Here is a 20,915-nt window from a genome sequence, read left to right on the forward strand (position 1 = left end):
GAACTAGAAGTGAGATCACCTGATTCTCAGTTCAGCTGTCTTCCTACTGGACAGTGGTCACCTTGCTGCTGAATCTGTAAGCTCCTGAGCTGCTCCTGCACATGCAAAGGCCAGCCCAGGGCTAGCACAGTCACCCCCAGTCCCTACAACCACTTTAAGATGACGAGACGGTCTGGGTGCCCATTCCCGCCAAGACTCTCTACTTAGGCTTTCCAAACAGAGAAGACGTTTCTTGATGATAGAAATCATATCTTAAATAGCTCTGATATCTTCAAAATGCCCAGAACGAGATGGTGCACACAGGGAGTCCTTAGTAAATGCCTGCTGAGTTCAAATTGGAGAATAAGTTCTAAGGATACCGCTGAATTATAAGATCAAGCCATACCTGCGATTTATGATTAAATCATCAGGAGTTAAATCTGAAAGCAAACTATTAGGTTATTATTGGTCAAATGCCATTTCTCCAAGCAGTTCCCCGTGCTGACATTCTGGGTCTCCGTCTGGCTTTTCTTAAGGGAAAGAAGAGCTTCCTCTACCCACTTCCCTGTGAGAAGGATGGCAGAATTAGTCTACACCATTTGAATGTAGTTAAGAGTGGGTTACTCCTGGGGCCCCTGGGTGGCTCAGTCGTTAAGCGCCTGCCTTTGGCTCAGGGCGTGATCCCAGCGTTCTGGGATCGAGCCCCGCATCAGATTCCCCGCTCGGTGGGAAGCCTGCTTCTCCCTTTCCCACTCCCCCTGCTTGTGTTCCCTCTCTTGCTGGCTGTCTCTCTCTCTCTGTCAAATAAATAAATAAAATATTAAAAAAAAAAAAAGAGTGGGTTACTCCTCGACACAGACGCACAGACACAGACGCACATACCGATAAAATAAACATACATTGCCTGAAGTCATTATGGGGTCCAGAAACTTGCATGACATTAACAGGGTCCTCTTTTCCTTACATAAGCATTGGGATCAGTGGAGCTTTTGCCCCTTTTCACCTTAAATAGTGCACTACACATTCAGGAAACAGGAGGATTAAGAAGAAGGGCCTAATCATGCAGAACTTGTGTTACTTGTGGAGAATGACAGTAACTACTAGAAAAATGATAACCATCTCCCAAAGAGGCCTTTAGATAGTGACTCGGAGATCGAAGATGAGCCTATTCAGAGGACTTGACCTGTAATACTTATTTATGATTAATGTCTATTTCTCTGTGGGATACAAAGTTCAAAAGATAAAACTGCCATACTAGGCACTGGGAACTAAAGCAGAACCCGATGAGCTCTTATTTAAACACATCAATGTCAGGTTTCTTTGCTTGCTCAATATGTAATCAGTTTCCTCTGAGCGATAAAGCAGATTTTTTTCTGATATTTATGCTGGTAAGGGCCAAGGTTGTTTTTGTTGTTTTGCGCACATCCGCCTCCCCCCCAACCCCCGCAATAGGGAAACAAGAGGTGGGACTCTACGTCCTTTCATTCTGGCATAGTGTGCATCTCAGAAAGATTCATCTAAAATACTCAACTTCCAGTAGGGTCTGATGAACAGAGGAAGAAGATTCAATTAATGAGGAATTCTAGAGATGCTTTTTCAAAATCTGGAAAATGAACTAAAAAAAAAAAGACGACAGCTTCCCTCTTGCTAGTTTGATTTACATTAATTACACTGGTAAAGAGAAACAATCATTCAGACATATATAATCAGAAAACCACAAGCCTTTTTACTATAAAGACAAAATGCAAATGCAAAACCAGAAACGAACCTGTCTTGTGTCACTGGGAAGTAAAGCAGATAATCGATTCCATTTACGTTTATTCTCCCACTTCCGTGCTCATAAACGGCCGCTTCGGCTTTTGCACTCTTTCTTTTACCTTTGTAAATATAAAACTTCTATTCGTAAAAACCTTCAAGGTGAATGTTCTGAGATAGGTAAAACGACATTAGATTTTCTTCCCCCAGAAAGACAATATACTATTACACTGTTATGTGGAAAGTTCTAGGAGTATGACAAGTCAAACAAAAATAAAACAGGCAAACTACACCATAATCGATGTAATAGACCTTATTATGGGGTAATTCTGTTCCTCAACTCCATTTTAGGAACACCACAATGATTGAAAATTAGTTTCAACAAGCAATGAAGTAATTCATATTTATGTTACTTTAGAAAAACAACCAATTTACAGTGTTCTTTTATAATCAATAAAAACATATCTAGTCATATAACTTTTAAAAATAGATGAATAGTATGATAAAATATAATTGGTAGAAATGAAAAGAATCCTCAGGAAAGGTCCCATTTCTTTGAAAGCACTAGTTGAAATGCCAAAGGAAGAATGCTCAGTTGTGAAGAGCGCAGGTCTATCAGGCCTTAGAAGCTGCATCATAACGAATGTCTGTGTGGCTCCAAGGAAGCTGTGAGGCTGAGGACCTCAAGTTTTCACTCTTCACAGTTTCAGCATCTGACAAGCAGATTCCCTGAGCATTTTCATTTTACACGGGAAACCTTTATTACAAACATTTTTTGTTTCTGCCGGTTGAAAATGTGAAAACAAAAAGATTCACATAAGTCTGTAAAAATAAAAAGTGTTAACAAGATGGGGTAGGTACGCATCTGCATTTTCTCTTGGGACATGAGAAGGTTCAGATGTTTGAAACTTCAACAGAGTCTTAAAAATTAGAAAACCCAATGTAGCAGAGGCAAAAAACAAATGAATCCACTGAATACCAGGGAGCCACAGCAAATAAAAATAACTGTCGTTTCTCAGTTTTCACGAAATTTCTTTTCTTTCCACGGGACGTCATTACCTTCGCTGGTGCTGAAGGCCATTCCTTGCTGGTCATACTGCACAGCTTCAATCAGCTGTTTTTTTGATTGAACAGCTATACTCCTACGGAATCTCTGCACAAATTCTTCTTCGGCACCACAGTGCAGTGTCAATAATCTTTCTAGCAGCCGAATGAACTGTGCATACTGCAGACAATAAAATAAAAATTCATTAGAAGATGCAAGTGTAATTGCATTTGCTAAATTTTTTTCTATTTTTGTATACCCGATCTTTCCAATGTTGCTTTTCTTGATGAATTTTGACAGGATGACACTTCGGCACCTTCATGCTGCTTTTAAAACAGCATGCAGACACAACACTTCCCCTGTGTATCCCTCAGTGCCCAATCTTTTCTTTTGAGAAACAAAAGAGACTTACCTAGCAAAGAAAAATCAGTTTCTCTGTATTATAATTACATGAAATTGAGATTTAAATTCATTTTCAAAAAATATTTAGATGATCTTCAAGTGTAATTTCTACTCTTTTATTAACTGGATCAAGAGGAGGTTTCACAATAATTTCCAGTTAAGTTATGAATAGTAAAATGGGAAGAGTTTGATTTTGAGAAAATGTACCTCTTAAATTATATTTCATAATACATTTGGCAAATATATCTTTAGCTGTTCAAGCTGTGTTACTTTAATGTTTATGATTTCCTTTAAAACTGAACAATCAAGCTATTTAAAAATTCAAGAGATACTTGACTTAAAGGGCAACCTCTTGAAATAAATTATCCCTGCTACTCTGTGCGTTTTTTTTAATAGTTCTCGAACATGTGATTAGAAAGTAAACAACTTGGTATTAACCCCTTAAAATTAGACGCCAGAGTAATCATTCTAAAGTGTTTATGCAGAAGGAGACAGCTAATACTCAAGCTCCCTAGTTAATGCGGAGTGTGAGACCCAATTTTTGATAACCTTGTGCTTTTGTCACCCCTAAAAATCATACTCCTTTTTGTTGCCTCTGACTTTATCGTGAATATCTGCCATTAATAATTTGAAATACGGAAAAAATCTCAACAGTAAGTTTAAAAAGACTGCTTCAATTGCTGCTTCCTGTCACAATAAAAGGGGAATTTTCTATGTAAGGGGGACAGACTTCGCCACGTGTGGTACCTGGACTGACACAGCTCTGCTCCTCCCCTCCATTTCCAGGCCTGTGCCCTCTGCTCTCAGCGGTTCTCTCAATTGCTGACTATGAACATACAGAGGGGTAGCTACGAGTCTGGCATGGCCTTTGTGATGTGCTGGGGTAAGGTTTAAGAAGTCCCTGCCTCCCCCTGCTTCCCCTCATATCTTGATACCAGTCAGCAGCTTCAGGATTTCTTCTGCTATCCAGTACCCCCAAGGTACAGCAGACTATCATCTACACACCTTCTGTCTATGTATATGAGGTATACATACCATTATGTGTATGTATAGAAAATGCATATATTTGTTTTGTCTTTCCAGTTGTACAACTCTTTAAAAAGTCCTTGGGATGTTTTCAAAATGGAAAAACAAAAAAACCCAAAAAAAACAAACTTGTATTATTAAAAAAATCAAAGCAGCCAAAAAACATAGGAAACAATGAAATGATATGTTCAATGAGGAAGCAAAGAGAGATTTTTCAGTGAGATCCAAATGCAGCAATAGCGACTTGGCAGTTAGGATATTAGAAATTAACTCCAGATCTACCACTCACCAAATGCCTGACACCTTGTTAAGCAAATTGCAACGTTTCCAAATCATTAATTTCTCCAATATGTTAAATGAGAAAAAGAGCAATTTAAGTACAAGACTTAAAATCAACACGGGTGGCAAGGTACTAACAATGTTAGCCAGTGCCATGGAAGAAAAAACCCTTCTTGGAACAATTTGTGAAATCCACACTCAAATCTTCTAGAAATAATCTAAATTTAGAACACCAACATATTTAAAACATCAAATTTCCTCAGATAATATTGGCGTATATTAGAGCATTCAGCAAAAGAGCATTCCAATGAAAACCTAAAGCAGGGCGCAAACTTCATGGGGTATAAGACTCACCTGGGGAGCTGGTTACAAATATGAATTCTGAGCGAGGTCTGAATCTTAGGAAACTGCATTTTCTGACCAGTTTTCTGGCTGCATTTTAAGTAATTCTGACACAGGTGGTTTCGCAGATTCCAAGATAAAAAACACCTCCCTTCTAGATACCGCATATAAGCCAGGCAGCAGCAAATTGCACGAAGGCAACCATGTGCTCCTTTCTTTTTCTACTTAACCTGTGGTAACTCCTTACACTTGTCATTACTAGCTTGTAAAATTAGCTCTCTGCTTTACTGACGGAGATGAAAAATGGCATCTGCCACACTTGCCTAGAACCGCTGGCAGAGGACAGCAAGAGCACTTGAGGAGAGGAGGTCTGGACAGCGGGCAGGTCACCTTCCTGACCGCAATAAGGCCCTTTGGCAGAAATCAACTATAAATACGTTTTAGAAAGGAGACTGTCTTAGGAACACCTGCTCTGAGAAACAGGACTGTGGCGGTCCTAAATACACCAACTGTCTGCATTCTCAGGGCACAGGTCCCCTTAAATTTAGAAGATTAAGTACTCACATCTTGATCTGACAGTTTTTCCACTAACATTTCTTCTAGTTCCTCCTTAATCAGCCATCTGCTGCCAATCAGGTCTCTGTTAAAATATCACATATATTCTCTTTTAAATTAACCATGCAATTAGAGTTCTATCACAAAAGATCCCACACGTAGTAGCGATTCTGGATTGGGAAACAAATTTTTGTATTCTAGAGCATTAAAATTTCACTCGAGTACACTATTTTTGAGAAGTGTTATTTCATTCCCTCATTCTACTTTGGAAAAGACACCCAGTCTAGGAAATGTTTTGCTGGAGGACAGAAACATGCTCTTATGGAACTCATCTGATCCACCAAGCCACCGGGTTTCTTAAAAATTAACATTGCGCTTATACTTCATTATTTACTTCAAAGAAGAAGCGATGGACACAAAGTTGGCCTGCCAGTGGACAAAGGAGTAATCAAGTCCAAATAAAGAGCTAGCGGTCATATGTGTGACTTCGACAAGGGATTCTCGAAGACCTGTGTCTTCTGCATAAGAAGTGAAGCACCAGGCCGAAACAACTGGGCCGACAGATCTAACCCATCACTGTCTGCCCAATGGAAGCCCAAATCTTAACATTTACATGCCTTAATTGTTTTTGGTATTTCAGTAAATATACAGCTATATAAACAAAAATTCTGAGGACCTTATCTTTAAATATAAGTGCCATTTAATAACATAAATCCGGAATGTAAAAATAACAGCCGCAATATCTACTTCCACCCAAACAAAAAACTCACCTGTTATTCTGACTCCTAACTTTAATGATCAATGCTGAACTAGGGAACACACTTCTAGGCAGTATGCCTCAACAACACCAATGACAAGTGGAATGTTTTTTTCAAATTTTGCATGTATTTTAATCAGAGAGAAGAACTTACTTGGTTTTAGCTTTTTCTGAAAATAGACCTTTGGCTTGCAACTGATTCTGATGTTTTTCTGCTTCTAGTAGCTTTCCATATGCTTCCTGTGGCAGATAAAATACACACGCTAAAATAAGAGCGATGGTACATTACGACTTGTACTTCATATCTTCCCTGTGAGCATCCCTCATTTCAGAAGGGACCGCCTCACAGAATCTAGCTGCACAGCAAATAATACTGAAAATGCTTTTTAATTATACTATTTCCCACTCAAACTGAAGAATGGCAATGTAATTTCAATGACAATTTAGTATCATACATAATAGTATACGTTAACTGATTTTTAAATAACTCTGTAAGGCATTTACTCTATAAAGAACTCTACAAAAAAACTCCATGAGGGTGATAAACACAAAAGAAAGCTACAAACTATTTTCCTTTAAGTTCCATAAGCAAGACCAAAAATTTTCCCGTAAAATAAATAAATCATAATTTATATAGCAATATGCAGTTTAAATTTAGGGAATTAACCAGCAAAGTTATGGTATTTACAGATAAACTACTTATCTAATATTCAATATTTACATAATATTTAAGTCCTCACCATGTTAGTCTATATCTTAAAAAGTTTTCTATTATATTCGTTTTATTATTTGATTTCTTTCCATTAATTTACTTTCTAACAAAGTCTATAAATGTATGCCACTTGTTAAATTGTAATGTAAGCAGGGGGGGAAACTGCCATTTTGTTAGAACTTGTAAAAAGCAATAATCTGGCAATGAACACTATCAATAAAATACATTTTCCAGGAAATGAGTTTACAATAGAATCAGGCAAATTGCCTCCCACTTTTTTCACTGAACAAATTTTCATGGAGGACTCCCAGCCGTGTGTATTCACTTCTAATTTAACATCATCTACCATACTGATACCTAATGGGTAGACATGTTCAAAGGATGAGCCAGAGATGATATAAATGACACTTTTTTCTAGCTGATCATGACACCTTCCAGTATCATCAGCTACCGTCAGATAATGACGACACAACTTGTTACTGTAGACATGTCCATCCATATCTCAAATAGTCTTAATTTCAATTTTGGAAGGGCAACTTCTTATGGGCTCTGATTAAACTGTCATATGTATCACAAGGTTGCTGACAGGGTTTGTTCTAAGAAAAGGGGGCGTGTCCTTTTGCACCGGTCTCTGTCTGTACCAGCGTGCATATGTTAACAGTGTACGTGAGGATCTCAAAGTGAAGCCATCACCAGCTCGGTAACTATAAAGGTAAGTTCCCAGGGAAGCAGCAGCAGCGCACAAGCGTAGAACTGGTTTGAATTGTAATTTCTAGGCCCCAGCCCAGACTTTCAGATGAGGAACCTCTGGGGTGGGGCCCACTGATCTGTTTTAATCATGATCCCAAGTGACATACACTGATGTCTGGAAGACTAGAGTCTAGTTCAACATGATATAGCAAAGGGACAAATTCAGTTAATTGTATTCTAGCGTCCATATTAAGTATAACAATCTCTACAACTATATCCAAAGTACGAATCCATCGCGTGTACAGCAGAACTACAACCGTCTACCCCAAAGAAAGCAAAAATGAACATGACCCATCCACATGTAGTATGTATACCTGCTATTCAACTTCAAATTCTACAATTTATCTCCCAAGAATTGATAAACCTCATTTGACTTTCACCTCATTTTAAAAGGCTAAGATACTAGGTTGTGACCCCAACTGGATACCATATCAGAATAATTTCTGTGCACCTCTGTTTCAAGAAAGCAGTTCTCAAACGCTCTGACCATGTAAAATAAAGAAACAAGATTCCACGAGATGACTGCTACCCCACTTGTACACAGTAAGACACAGTGCACACAGCATCTCTCTGTGCCCCCGGCCCCAGCTGTCAGCAGGCCGAGCCCGGCCACACTGCTACACGTCGGGGCTCTGGTGACGGAACGGCATCAGTCTCTCTGGTCTGCTCCAGAGTCTGGACGTTCTGAGGGTACGGAAGTCAGAGATGTTGTATCTTTCAAATCCAGCTTAAAAAAATACGAATCCAAGAGAACACCAACAACAGTAATAAGGTGCCTTCCCATTTGTAAGGCTGTTAATTTCTGGAATAACTACGGCAACTAGAAAATAATAATAGTAATAATAATAATAACATTATTATTATTATTGACCTGCCTCATAGTCAGATTTCGAGTCAATGTGTGGACTGGTAAAGTCATTATCATTTTCCAGTGACTTTGGACCGACTTTTAAGTCTATACTCTTCTTAAATTTTTTTCACTATGCTATTACCTTCCAGAGTTATATTTAGCTCCATAATCAAAACAGTATAAGTGAAATAATCAGAAAAAAATGTGTACTATGAGAAAACCACCCATGAACAGTACATGTCAAATTTCAAACATGGTAAATTCTATTCATTTTATGGCAGATACTTTGATGGTTGTAATCCGTTGAATTACATAATTCTCATTAAGCCAACCCATACATTTCTTTAAATAGGAAAACATGTGTCAAGTATTTAGCGCAGTGCCTGACCTGTAGTAATGGTTAAGAAATGACAGCAGGGGAGAGGTATGGCATTCAAGAGTCTAACAACTGAAACAATTCTACTGGTGTACCATTTCTATTTATTCTTTCTCTTCTATGTAATAAAACCACTCTAGAGATTCTATCTTGGTTAGTTAGAGACAACAGCTCTCTGGAAAGGAAATTCTATAGCTTCAGCCCCCTGAAGAGATGTGTACTAACCTGCATTAAAAAATCCCTGAGGGTATAAAATATGCCAGGAACTGTCAACATCACAGACTATCACTGGTAGCTTCTGGTATATTGTTAAGTTTCCACTTAATCTTTAAAGGACACTGGAGAATTAGTGTGACCCCACCTACACTAAGTTTATATACTGTATTTAATAGTATAATTTTCAAATATGACAGGAATAATCCAGATGTGAAATGCTGAATCATTAATCACAGCTATGATTAATATTTCATAAAATCAAAGCAAGCCTATCCACCCCTCGTGTCATCAGATTTCCATAATGTATGAGTCAAATTTAGAAGGTGCCTAATTTGAAAATACCAGATGCTCAGGTTGCAGAAAAGGGATGCTTAAACTAAACCCTTCCAAGAGCATGAGCAATATGATTTTTTAGTATCCTTCTAAAATCTGTTTCGGCTATATTAATCATGTAGAAATTCCAATTTTAGGGAGGGTAAACAAATTTCTTGTGGGGGTGGTACAGGAAAAGTCAACTGTATTTTGATACCCAAAACATACAATAATAAACTAATAGTAATATCTTAGATACTAGTTAAATAACAGAAAATTAATGGGCTTAAAATACAAGTTTGTAAAAAAAAAAAATCATCACAGAAAATCAGATTTCCTAAGTAGCAATCTTCCCAATTTTTTGGCTACTGGCATATACAATGAAATAAAATGAAATAAACATAGTATAGAATTCATTTATCGTGGTTACTGCTATTTACCTAATGTTTCAAGTGACATAGTGCTATCACACACCCTTGCTATCACTTTGTGAATACGATCTGCTATGTATACAGCCTTAAAAGAGCATGCAGAGATATGTCAGCACCGCTCTAGCTTTTTAAAAATCAGCACTCTGCACAGTTTTAAAGGAGTTATTTCATAATACCTCATTGTGAGAAGGGTCACTATTTTAATTTCATTTTTAAAGATAAGGGCACTAAATCAAAAGTTTTAAACTTCACTGCAAGGTTACAAAGACGACGCAAACTACGTAAGAATTCTGTGGCACTAAGTCCCCAGGACTTCTGCTTATTGGAGTCTGGGATCTTCACACAGTGAAGTCACTTCTGGGGCTGCTGTTCTCATGCTTTATGAACACAGAATGCTACTTAAATCATTTAAAATAAATCAGAGAATTTCTAAATAAGCCAGCCTTCTTTCAAAAGGCAAATGAATCCTGTTTACGCAGAAGTTATCAGGATTAGAATTACTTGGTTTTCTTCCAAATTTTAACCTTTTCTTTCTCCACTTCAGAACAGTTTACTATATAAACATCTACTTACTCCTTAATTTCAAACTTTTTGGGGTACAGATTTCATCTGTGGCCATTGTAATTCCTTCAATTTATGGAAATACTTTGAAAATATTCCATTGTTTACTGTAAAACAGGTCCTAAATATAAATGAGGTTTACAGATTTAAGAGACTCAATTCCCGGTGCCGTAAAAACCTGCACAACCATATCACAGAAAGTGGGGTGAGGGAGTTTGTGTAAAATGTCAGCAAATGTCCAAGGTATCTGATAACTGATTTTTTCCCCAAGCACTGGTCTCACGGAACGTTAAAGGGGCTCTGGGCAGTAAGGGTTCCGTGACCCAGTGTTCGAGCAGTAGCCGGTAACTGCAACAGGCTTCTTTACTGCCGGACTTTATCATGCTATCATGTAGCTCCTGGTGGAGTTTCCCAGGACACAATGTGCGGCACTGCCAAACTCACTTCGTGGCAGAATGTCTTTCACGAAGAATATTTTATAACCTGTGTTTCTTAGCAAACACTTTGGGAAAGGCTGCAGTAGACATGCCTAGACTTAAATCATATTTTACAAAGGGTTCCCACTTCAGAGTCAAATAATCACCTCCCATAATGAATTTTAAACAATTTTCAATTCGCTTTTAGTGAGTGAATTTAAAATCTTCCAAGAACGTGTATGTATTAACGAGTAAACCTGAATTAACATTTTTCCTACAATTAAAGGCTCTGCCCATAACTCAACCATGGCTATCCAGGGTTGTAAATGCCTCACTCACGGGCACAGCCTCCTTCACCACCAGTGTGGCCAGCCTGGACAGGTTCTTGCTGCTGTGGGCAAGGGGCCTCCCCCCCCCCGCCCGCNCCCCCCGCCCCCGCCCCCCCAGCCAGGCTGGCAGGCCCTAAGAGCAGACAGACTACCCTTCCAGCCTGTCCCTTGACTGTGCACACACGGTTTTCTCCTTCATCTAGACCAAGGCTATTCACAGCTCAGCTGAGACACAGCACAGCATTTTCTTTTCTGCACACACACATATATCCTCTTTAAAAATTCTTCCCTTTCCTTTACACTTTGGCTCAGTTTTTCAGGAACCTTCTCTTATTCTCCCTCTGTTTGTTCTTTCTGCTCCTGAAACCCAAAACTGAAACTCTAAATCATGTCTGAAAAGTATACAAGTTCTACTCGTCACATGGCTATCAAGGAAATGGAAAGCCATCCATTTTGGGTGAGAAAAGACAGATGAGCCCGTGCCATCAAGCGTGGAGCTCCCTTTCCAGTACTCAACCATCCTCTGCGAAACTCCTTAAGTCTCTTATTTCTTCTTACGTAAACTACTTCTTCCTGCGTAAGACACTACTTGTTTGTACTGTCCTATACTTTTCGCATTACATATGCACACCATATTCACTACAGTATAAAATAAGGGGGTTTTTACTGACTTTCCCAAGAACCTAAAGACATATATTGTGTCTGTAAGAAAAAGGGAGTTCCAAGGAAGGTGGTAACAACCTTTGGAAAGTAACACATTTACAAAGTCTGAGACTGCCATGGGTCAGCACGTTCCCTCCACTTTACGCTTTCCTATCACGCTTCACTTCTGGGCAAGAACAATAAATTACTTCTTTCTTCTCATCCTCATCTTCCCTCAAAAACCTCCCTGCTTCTCCACAAAGACCCGCTGGACTGATGACAGGCCAACTGGAAACAGTGTTCACTAAAGCACTGTATGTTATCCTTAACTGTACGCCACATCCGGGACTCTCTCGTATTAGTTGCTGGGAGGTAATATATAAGCCTATTATACAAATAGCGACCAAATACTAAAAAGAGGAACTGGCATTATTACAGAAGATGAAAAGGTTAACTGATGTCAGAAAGGTCTCCTGGGCAAAACTGCACACACACTCTAGATCTGCGGGGTTGTTTGGGTGGGTGGGTGGTTGGTTGTCAAAAAGCTTGACGCATGACGGCCATGCCTCACAAAATTACAGTTGGCTAATGATAAAAACCTAGTTTGGCTTAGGGTCTTTTTAACGTGTCACATGGTAAGAAACTGTATCAAAAGAAATGGCAACAACAAAGATACATTTCAGAGCGTTGAAGGCCTGCCACAGTCTTTGGGGGCCTACTCCTTGCGGCAGTGGGATCACTCTCCACAGAACGGAGCAGCATCTGACCCCCTACCCCCACAGAAGAAGGCAGAACAAAGGAGTAAGCAGACACATGAAGCAGTTTCAGGGTTTCTCCTTTTTCTTTACACCTAATGCCTGACTTCCCTACAAAACCACTTCGGTAAACTGACCAGTGGGTATTTAGTCACATACTCTTTCAAAGTAAGGGAGCGTCTCTAGGAGGATGTCATCTGCATGACCCAGGAAGTGAGGCTGAAGGACTACAGTTGTTAATTAACACTGGCCATACAGGACGCTGACTGGCATATATTTAGGAAAGCATTTGTCCTTTCTCCACGCATAAATTTACTCTAAGATTCCATAAAAAGAAGTTTTGGAAATATAAGGTTTTATTAATTATCTGCATTAAAGCGCTCAAGTTAAACCAAAAGATCTGTAACTCATACGTGTAAACCGTTCTGACCAGCAATACAACAAACGCTAAGGCCCACACTGCTTGGGGAGTCAGAACCCCCGACAAAATAAACTGACCTAAATTACTGAGTTTAACTAAAACAGAAAAGCCCAAAGAACTGTGGTCTCTGTTAACAGAAACTGTATTACTCAAAAAGAAAAAAAAAGAACAAAACCCTTTATTAATCCGATGTAATCTGACATTTTCGGTCAGGGCACGGTAGTATTTTATCCACGGAGAAACCGACCGGGTTCTTGAGCAAGCACCTTTCCAAAACAGAAACCAACCCAAATCGGAAGTTCGGCCCCTTCTACAATGTGTAATTTCTTCATTATGATGGAATGCAACAAAATCTCTTGCCCTTGGGTTGCTCAGTTTCAGCCCAAACAAATGCAAATGGCTTGTCAGCTGACAGCTGTTTGATAAGGCTCCCCTACAAGACCTGCATGCTTTACTCTCTTCCGTGAAACTCGGGATGAAAGGCAGAAGGCAGGAAGAGAATTAATGTAGCATACAGTCTAAAGGCAATGCTACAACCGTGATTAAGTAGAAAAGTTAAAAGGCACAGATTTTCCACAGCTTCGCTGCGTGCAACCCATCCGTGTAACAAGTTGACAGGCCTAGCGCGTCAGCTCCATCACCCCCTCCGACAGCTAAAACGCAGCATTGCATCCCTTTTCAGAGAAAATTTGCGTCTGCACCATGAAGCGTTGTACATTATTTCTTAGCACTGCAGGGGGCTCAAGTCCATATGGAACCTTCACAAATATTACCACAGATCAAACCAGCGGCGTTGGGAGGCAGATTTGACATACCTATTTAAATGAACAGCAGGGGTCCTCGGGCAGCCTCGGGCTGCGGGAGAAGCTCGGCGGAGAGCCAGCCGCAGCTCCATTAGTCAGCAAAGACACACTCTACATTTATCATTCATTTCATTTCTGCCAGGGCAAGAAGCTCATTTGCCCAAGGTCAACAAAAAGCGAAAAGAAGGTTTTCTTTTTTTTCCCTAAGAAATAAATGTACCTGACAAGTGGGGATTTTGTCCTTTGGGTTTGTGGAGCGCAAATAAACACCAGAGTTCTAAAAAAGCCGAGCGAATGTGTGCCTGGGATTCAAGCAACCTGAAAGCTGACTGAGGACGGGGAAGCCCAGTGAATGTTTTTGCAACTTTTAAAAATCATATAATGAAGAAAATAAAACTTGACAGCGTGGTCTTAAAGTAAAATAGGTTCTGTTGTTGAAAACTGGGTATTAGCATCTAGCCGTTTCATTCACAGTACCCTAGGGAACCCCCAAATTTGCTCGCTATCAAACACTTACAGCTCTGAAACAACACAAAGCTGTTGTTCCCAGTACACTCAGACGCAGCTGCAAGTCAAAGTGTAATAAAACCATTTCTCAGGTCTTTTGGAGGCACAAATTCTAAACCCGTAACGCTGCATTTGCCTCTGAAAAGCAAAAACTGTATATGAATAAACAAGTACTGACAACAATTTGACTCTCTCTTGGGTAAATGCCTTACAGCCCGAGAGCAGCATACAGGAGTCCCCTTTCCTGCTCCGTGCCTTACCTTCCACGCACGAACATGCATTATTTCTGAGCGGAGCACCTATCTCCTAATACGATCTCAATTTGTTAAGTATCAGCATTTTAAGGCCAAATCATCCTGATATAAATTCTATGATGTTCATTTAGCAAAAATGAATTAATAAAATATAAAGTCTTTCAACACACCGCCTTACCTCTAGAGGTCTTAGTTTCGTTCAGTATGAAACATAATGGGTAAATCCTGAAGCCGAGCAAAATCTCTGGTACACTCACTTAGCTTACAGTTCGTATTATTAATCATCGGTATAATATACTTACATGCATTAATGAATAATACGACTGTTTGCCAGTATAAAAGAGAAAATGAAATGGACGGCCATCTTCTCCCCACTGGATTGCTAATAAAAAGCCAGATGAAAACAAACAAAAATAAAAATTTATACAGAGAAAGAGACCAAATAGCTATGTTTAACTGAAGTTAGAAGACATGTCTACGATTCTGATTAACAGCATTAATATTTGGAATTTTAATATTTAGTTCGTTTAACGTGCTGTAAACTATTTAGCATATTTAATATTCCACACTCATTAACATAAAACAATGTTTGTATCTGATAAAATATTCCTATATATTTCATCATGAGGATTTCTAGAACTTGTTTTAAGTAAACACACATAAAATAGCAAAAATCATCTTGTTAGAACAAAAAAATTTAGGTTTGGCTATAAATACAACACGCTCCCAAATTCTTAAAAAGGGAAACTCATAAAGTCAATGATATCGTACATCAGGAAATTAAGAAAAGGCATAATGTAACAAAGAAAAAAATTAAATGGATTTTTCCATGCCACATTATTTGTTCCAACTCTGTGGTGACATACCTCCGAGAGTTTAAATGTCTAAAACAGAAGGGGCCCCCACAAGGTGTTATGTGTAATTCCTTTTGAAATACAGATGGTCATTCACATCTAATAAACACCAAACAAACTGAGGAATGGAGTCACTGTAGTAAATAAACCAAACCTGACTCCACATCCTTTGCCCTTATTTCCAGAGCTGTTTCTCGGTTAACCACTTATGGGAACTTCAATACGTTAAAGGTACACACTCCTCCGTCAATTACAGAAGTTGAAAACTCTTTTCTCCCAATCTGTTTCTCCCTTTCTTTTTTTTTTTTTTTTAGAGAAAGCATCTTTCTTTCTTTCTTTCTTTCTTTCTTTCTTTCTTTCTTTCTTTCTTTCTTTCGGAATGAGGTGCTTTATCTTTTTTTGGGGGGGGGGATGTGTGTGAGACAAACACAGACAGCCTTAATGTGTTGAAATCCTGTGTCACCCACCTTTTCATCTGGCGTACAGTATCTTTCATAATCAAGAAGTTTAAAACACATGTATACTGTAGAATCTTGTCACTTTCCTCTATGGCATGGTTTCTCGGCTGTTTCTATCACCCCTACGAAGGAGCCTTGCTAGACATCTTTTTCCCTAGTTGCCTCCTTCCCCGTGAAACTTCAATACCACAAATATACTGCAGATCTGCTGATGTACACGGTGGCCCTGTGGAAGGCCATAAACACTCTAACAGCTCAGACTTTCCTCACCTCCTATGGATCCAATTATGCCCCCTCGGGGACAACATCACTCCTATGGAGAGAGCATGCTTTAAGACTTTGGGCTTTCTAAAAACTATTTTCCTATATTTTCTTCTGCAATTTTTATGTTTTTTTTTCATGTTCAGAAATTTCATCTATCTGAAATCTATGTTTATCAGGCAGAAATCCAAGTTATTACCTTGCCCAGCAAAGAGAGTCATTATCCCATTAGTTTTTTGATACTACAATCTTCTGTTGAGTACATCTTTTTTTTAATTTGAGAGAGAGAGAGAACATGAGTGAGCACGAATGGGGGGGGGGCAAAAGGAGAAGGAGAGAGAAATTCAAGCAGACTCTATGCAGAGCTTAGAGCCCAAAGTGGGGCTTCATCTCACAGCCCTCAGGTCACAAACTGAGCCAAAACCAAGAGTCAGACACTTAACTGACTGCACCACCCAGGGGCTCCACTACGCTCTCCTGTTGAAATTCCACCTGTACAATAAACAGGATATTTCTGTCTTCTGAGGATAACTGACATTACACATAGGCCACTTTAAGTCAGTATATTTAAAACAAAGACCAAAATTTCATAAAAAATTATAAAGAAAAGTCTTGATAGGGATTTTAGCTTGAAAAAGAAAACCAGATTCTTACACGCCAATGGCTGTGGATGAATTAAATAGTTCTCTAATATCATTTTTACAGACTTCACAAAATCCTGCATCTTTTCCAATATTTATCACTTCACTATGCAATTTATTTGCACTGTATCATTAAAGCAGTCAGTTAGAAAGTGCCTAAGAAAAATATCATGGCTGCAGATAAGACTCTACTGTAAAACCTGGGAGGGGTTTTTGAGTTGGGTCTCATTGCATGTTGAGTATCTAATTATGTAGAAGTGTGTGTATACTTGATTTCACAATATTTCATTCAATCTAAGATGTCACAGATTTTAAGATGCCCCACCATGTATCTTATACAAAGAAAGAAGGAAAAAACCCTGATCATCATGGTTTTACATTAATTGTAAAATGAATCCTGTTGTTAAAACTGAAAAACCGTCTTAGAATTCACAAGATCCGGCACTAACAAACACACTGATGCTGAGTACTCTAATCTGGCCTGCCGGTCTGTCTCAGAGTACTGCAGCACTTCCACCATCTGAGTAAAATAAGCTTTCTGCTGCACTGTGAGAGCTGGTAGGGTGTTTCCTACAGTATTCTTATTTCTTTTTATAAATTTCCCTCTCCTTCTTGCACATTTACTCTTTCAAATAAAGTTTATAAATATTTCTGAAAACTCCTACCAGGACTTTGATTAAAATTATATTATGTTTGTTCATAATTTTTAAAAAATATAATTATGTTTGTTCAACTTTGCAATATCTTTCAAGAAAAGAAGGTGGAGACAGGGCATTTATGCTGGATGTGGATTTTAATCTTTGTTCCCAGTCTAATTTCTGTTCCTTCCTCTTTTTTTTTTTTTTTAAAGATTTTATTTATTTATTTCACAGAGATAGAGACAGCCAGCGAGAGAGGGAACACAAGCAGGGGGAGTGGGAGAGGAAGAAGCAGGCTCATAGCAGAAGAGCCTGATGTGGGGCTCGATCCCATAACGCCAAGATCACGCCCTGAGCCGAAGGCAGATGTTTAACCGCTGTGCCACCCAGGCACCCCAACGGCCAATTTTTAAACTAGATCATTGGTTTTCTTACTGTTGAGTTAAAGAGTTCCTTGTGTATTTTGGATAACAGTTCATTATCAAATATGTTCTTTTCCAAATATTTTCTATGATCTGTGGCTTGTCTTTTCATTCTCTTGATAGTGTCTTTCTCACAGCAGAAAAATTTTAATTTTAATGAAATCCAACTTCTCCTTTGGTGTTGTTTATAAAAAACCATGGCCAAACCCAAAGTCTTCTGGGTTATTAATTACTGATTCAATTTCTTTAACTGATATAGGCCTATTCAAATTGTCTACTTCTGGTGTAAGTTTTGGCAGATTGTATCTAACCCCACAAGGAATTGGTCCATTTCATGTAGGTTATCACATCTGAAGGCATAGGGTTGTTCACAGTATTCCCTGATTATCCTTTTAATGTCCCTGGGATCTGTAGCAGTATTCCCTCTTTCATTTCTGGTACTAGTAATCTGTGTCCTCGCTCCTTTCTTTCATTTAGCCTGACTACTGGTTCATCGATTTTATTGATAAAATAAAACTGACATAAAATCTATTACCAAAGCAGCAGCTTTTGTTGATTTTCTCCACTGGTTTCCTGTTTCCAACTTCACTGACTTCTGCTCTAATTTTTATCATTTTTTCTTCTACTTACTTTGGATTTAATTTGCTCTTCTTTGTCTAGTCTCCTAAGATGGAAGCTTAGATAGGTGATTTTAGATCTTCCTTTCTACTATACACATTCACAATGCTATAAATTTCCCTCTAAACACTTTTTTTTTTATTCACTCCTTTTATAAAGATTAAATATTAGAATTCCCTTGCCAGGCTGAAGTTTATTGTTCTAGACTCTTTCAGTACATTTACTTATGTCTACCTCCTGAAATACAGAGGACTGTCTGCATGTTTTCTAAAATTAAGCTGTATGTATACTACATACTTCCTTTAGACTACTTGTCTTCCCCTGCCCCCAAAATTCATGTTGTGAACCTAATCCTCAATGTGCTGGTATTTTGGTGTGGGGCCTTTGGGAGGTGATCAGGTCATATGGGCAAAGCCCTCATAAATAGGATGAGTGCCCTCACAGAAGGAACCCCAGAGATCCCGGGTCCCTTCGTCAGGTGAGGAAACAGGGAAAGACAGTGGTCCATGAACCAGGAAGCAGGCTCTCACCTGGTGTCTTGATTTTGGACTTCTCAGCCTCCAGAACCAGGAGAAATAAATTTCTTTGGTTTGTACGCCACCCAGTGTATGGTAACCTGAATGGACTAAGACAACACTACACCATTTTCATTTCCTTATCTCACCCAACAGTGTGTCTCATCTGTATTAATCCAACTGGAACTACCTTCTTCTCCCTTTTTCTTTGGAGAGTGAGAGAGGCGGGGAGAGAGAAAGGTGGTGTGCGTGAGTGAGTGGGCGGGGGAGGAGCCAGGGCAGGGGAGAGGGAGAGAATCTGAAGCAGGCTTCAGTGTCAGCACAGAGCCTTGTGTCAGCACAGAGCCCAACACAAGGCTCGATCTCACAGCCCCGAGATCATGACCTGAGCTGTAATCAACAGCTGGCCGCTTAACCAAGAACCTGGAACAACCTCTCTTTTGATTATCAGCATATTACTCCACAGTAGGATTCTCTGACAATTTAGTTAGCTACCCTAACTGGTAAACATTTCGACTGTTTCTAATTTTTTGCTGACACATAATATTTACAATTTCTAATCTGATAAGTGATAATGATTTTCTATCATTGTTTTATAAAACATTGTTTCTGATCTGATAATTTCCTATGTTTACTGGTTACTTGTACTTTCATTCATGAATTGCATATTTTCCCCTTTGCCTATTTTGTTGGACACTTAACATACTGAGCCATCCACATGCCCCTGTTGCTTGCTTTTTAAATTTATACTGTCTTTTTTCCAACGAGAAGTTTTGAATTTTAAGATAGGTATTTATTGATCTTTGTCCTTTTCATTTTTTTGTAACTTAAGGACATAATATTATCCATTATGTGACAGTTGTATGTTTATCCTTCAACTAGCCACTTTATTTAGTTCTATTCTAGAATGTAAATTTCTTAATTACAAAATCATAATGAACTTGTAAGTCTTGACCCAATTCTGTCATGCTCTGGATACACTCTATTTTTTTTTTTTTTAATTCCATTGAGTGGGTTAAGAAATAGGACACTTCTGGGGCACCTGGGTGGCACAGCCGGTTGGTTGCCCAACTCTTGGTTTCAACTCAGGTCATGGTCTCGGGGTCGTGGAACCAAGCCCTGTGTTGGGCTCCATGCTAAGTGTGGAATCTGCTTGAGATGCTCTCTCCCTCTCCCTGCCCCTCCCACTTGGGCCGCTCTCTCTAAAATAAGTAGGTAAATCCTTAAATATATATTAAAAAAAAAGGGGGGGGAACACCACTGTCCACCAAAATGCAGACGCCTATTTCCATCCATTTTTAAAAGACTCCTATAAAAATAAAACAGAAAATGAGAATAATCTAAATGTTCAGCTGAAGAAAATTCATCCTTACCAAAACCAATGACAAAACAGAAGGAAACTGAAATTCAACACTCCAAACTGAATTAAATATTTTCAAACAAGCATTTGGGTTTACTGGAGCACACTCTGAATCAAATCTTCAAAAATATGAGCTCATAATGGATAAAAAACTAAAAGAAATGAAACAACTTGTTTAAACTCAGGGAAGAAATAAGAAAAAACCTAAAATCATCAGAAATGTAGACTGATTCATAAATTACCCAAAGAAGAAGTAGATTAATAACATAATAAAGGACACTGGAGAAAAAGTAGAAAAATGATTAAGAAAATGAAAATGAGACAAAGAAAAAAGGAAGATGAATCAGAGAGACAGACCACGATCGATATGGAATACAACCAAAGAAGGAATAACATTTATATAATTGGAGTCCTGAGACACAAAAACAAAAAATGGAACAGAACTAGTATTTGTAACTATTAAAAAAACCTTTCTGGATGTAAAGGACTTGAATCTACAATACTGAAAGAGCTCACTGGCAGCACGGTAAGCTAACTCTTAACAATCAACTCAATATCATACTTTCACAAAGCTACTAAACAAAGATAAAGGATCCTTGGGACCACCAAGGGAAAAAGATTAAATGACTTATAAGGAAAGAATAATGACTGATCTGAGACTTCTAAAAGAAAC

The 20,915-nt window shown here is 38.7% G+C and overlaps 1 protein-coding gene across 1 annotated transcript in view; it reads right to left on the bottom strand.

Annotated features, from left to right (window-relative positions):
* MRPS9 (mitochondrial ribosomal protein S9) overlaps positions 1-20,915 on the bottom strand; it is a 65,026-nt gene that overhangs the window by 4,588 nt on the left and 39,523 nt on the right. The window contains exons 5-9 of the mRNA XM_002913497.4: positions 14,778-14,857; positions 6,295-6,380; positions 5,393-5,468; positions 2,794-2,959; positions 1,748-1,856 (exon numbers count right to left, since the gene is read on the bottom strand). Coding sequence (XP_002913543.1) covers positions 1,748-1,856; positions 2,794-2,959; positions 5,393-5,468; positions 6,295-6,380; positions 14,778-14,857 — 517 coding nt within the window. The remainder of the gene's footprint in view (positions 1-1,747; positions 1,857-2,793; positions 2,960-5,392; positions 5,469-6,294; positions 6,381-14,777; positions 14,858-20,915) is intronic.

Source organism: Ailuropoda melanoleuca, chromosome 4 (genome assembly GCF_002007445.2).
Source record: "Ailuropoda melanoleuca isolate Jingjing chromosome 4, ASM200744v2, whole genome shotgun sequence".
In the NCBI taxonomy this organism is placed as follows: Eukaryota; Metazoa; Chordata; class Mammalia; order Carnivora; family Ursidae; genus Ailuropoda; species Ailuropoda melanoleuca.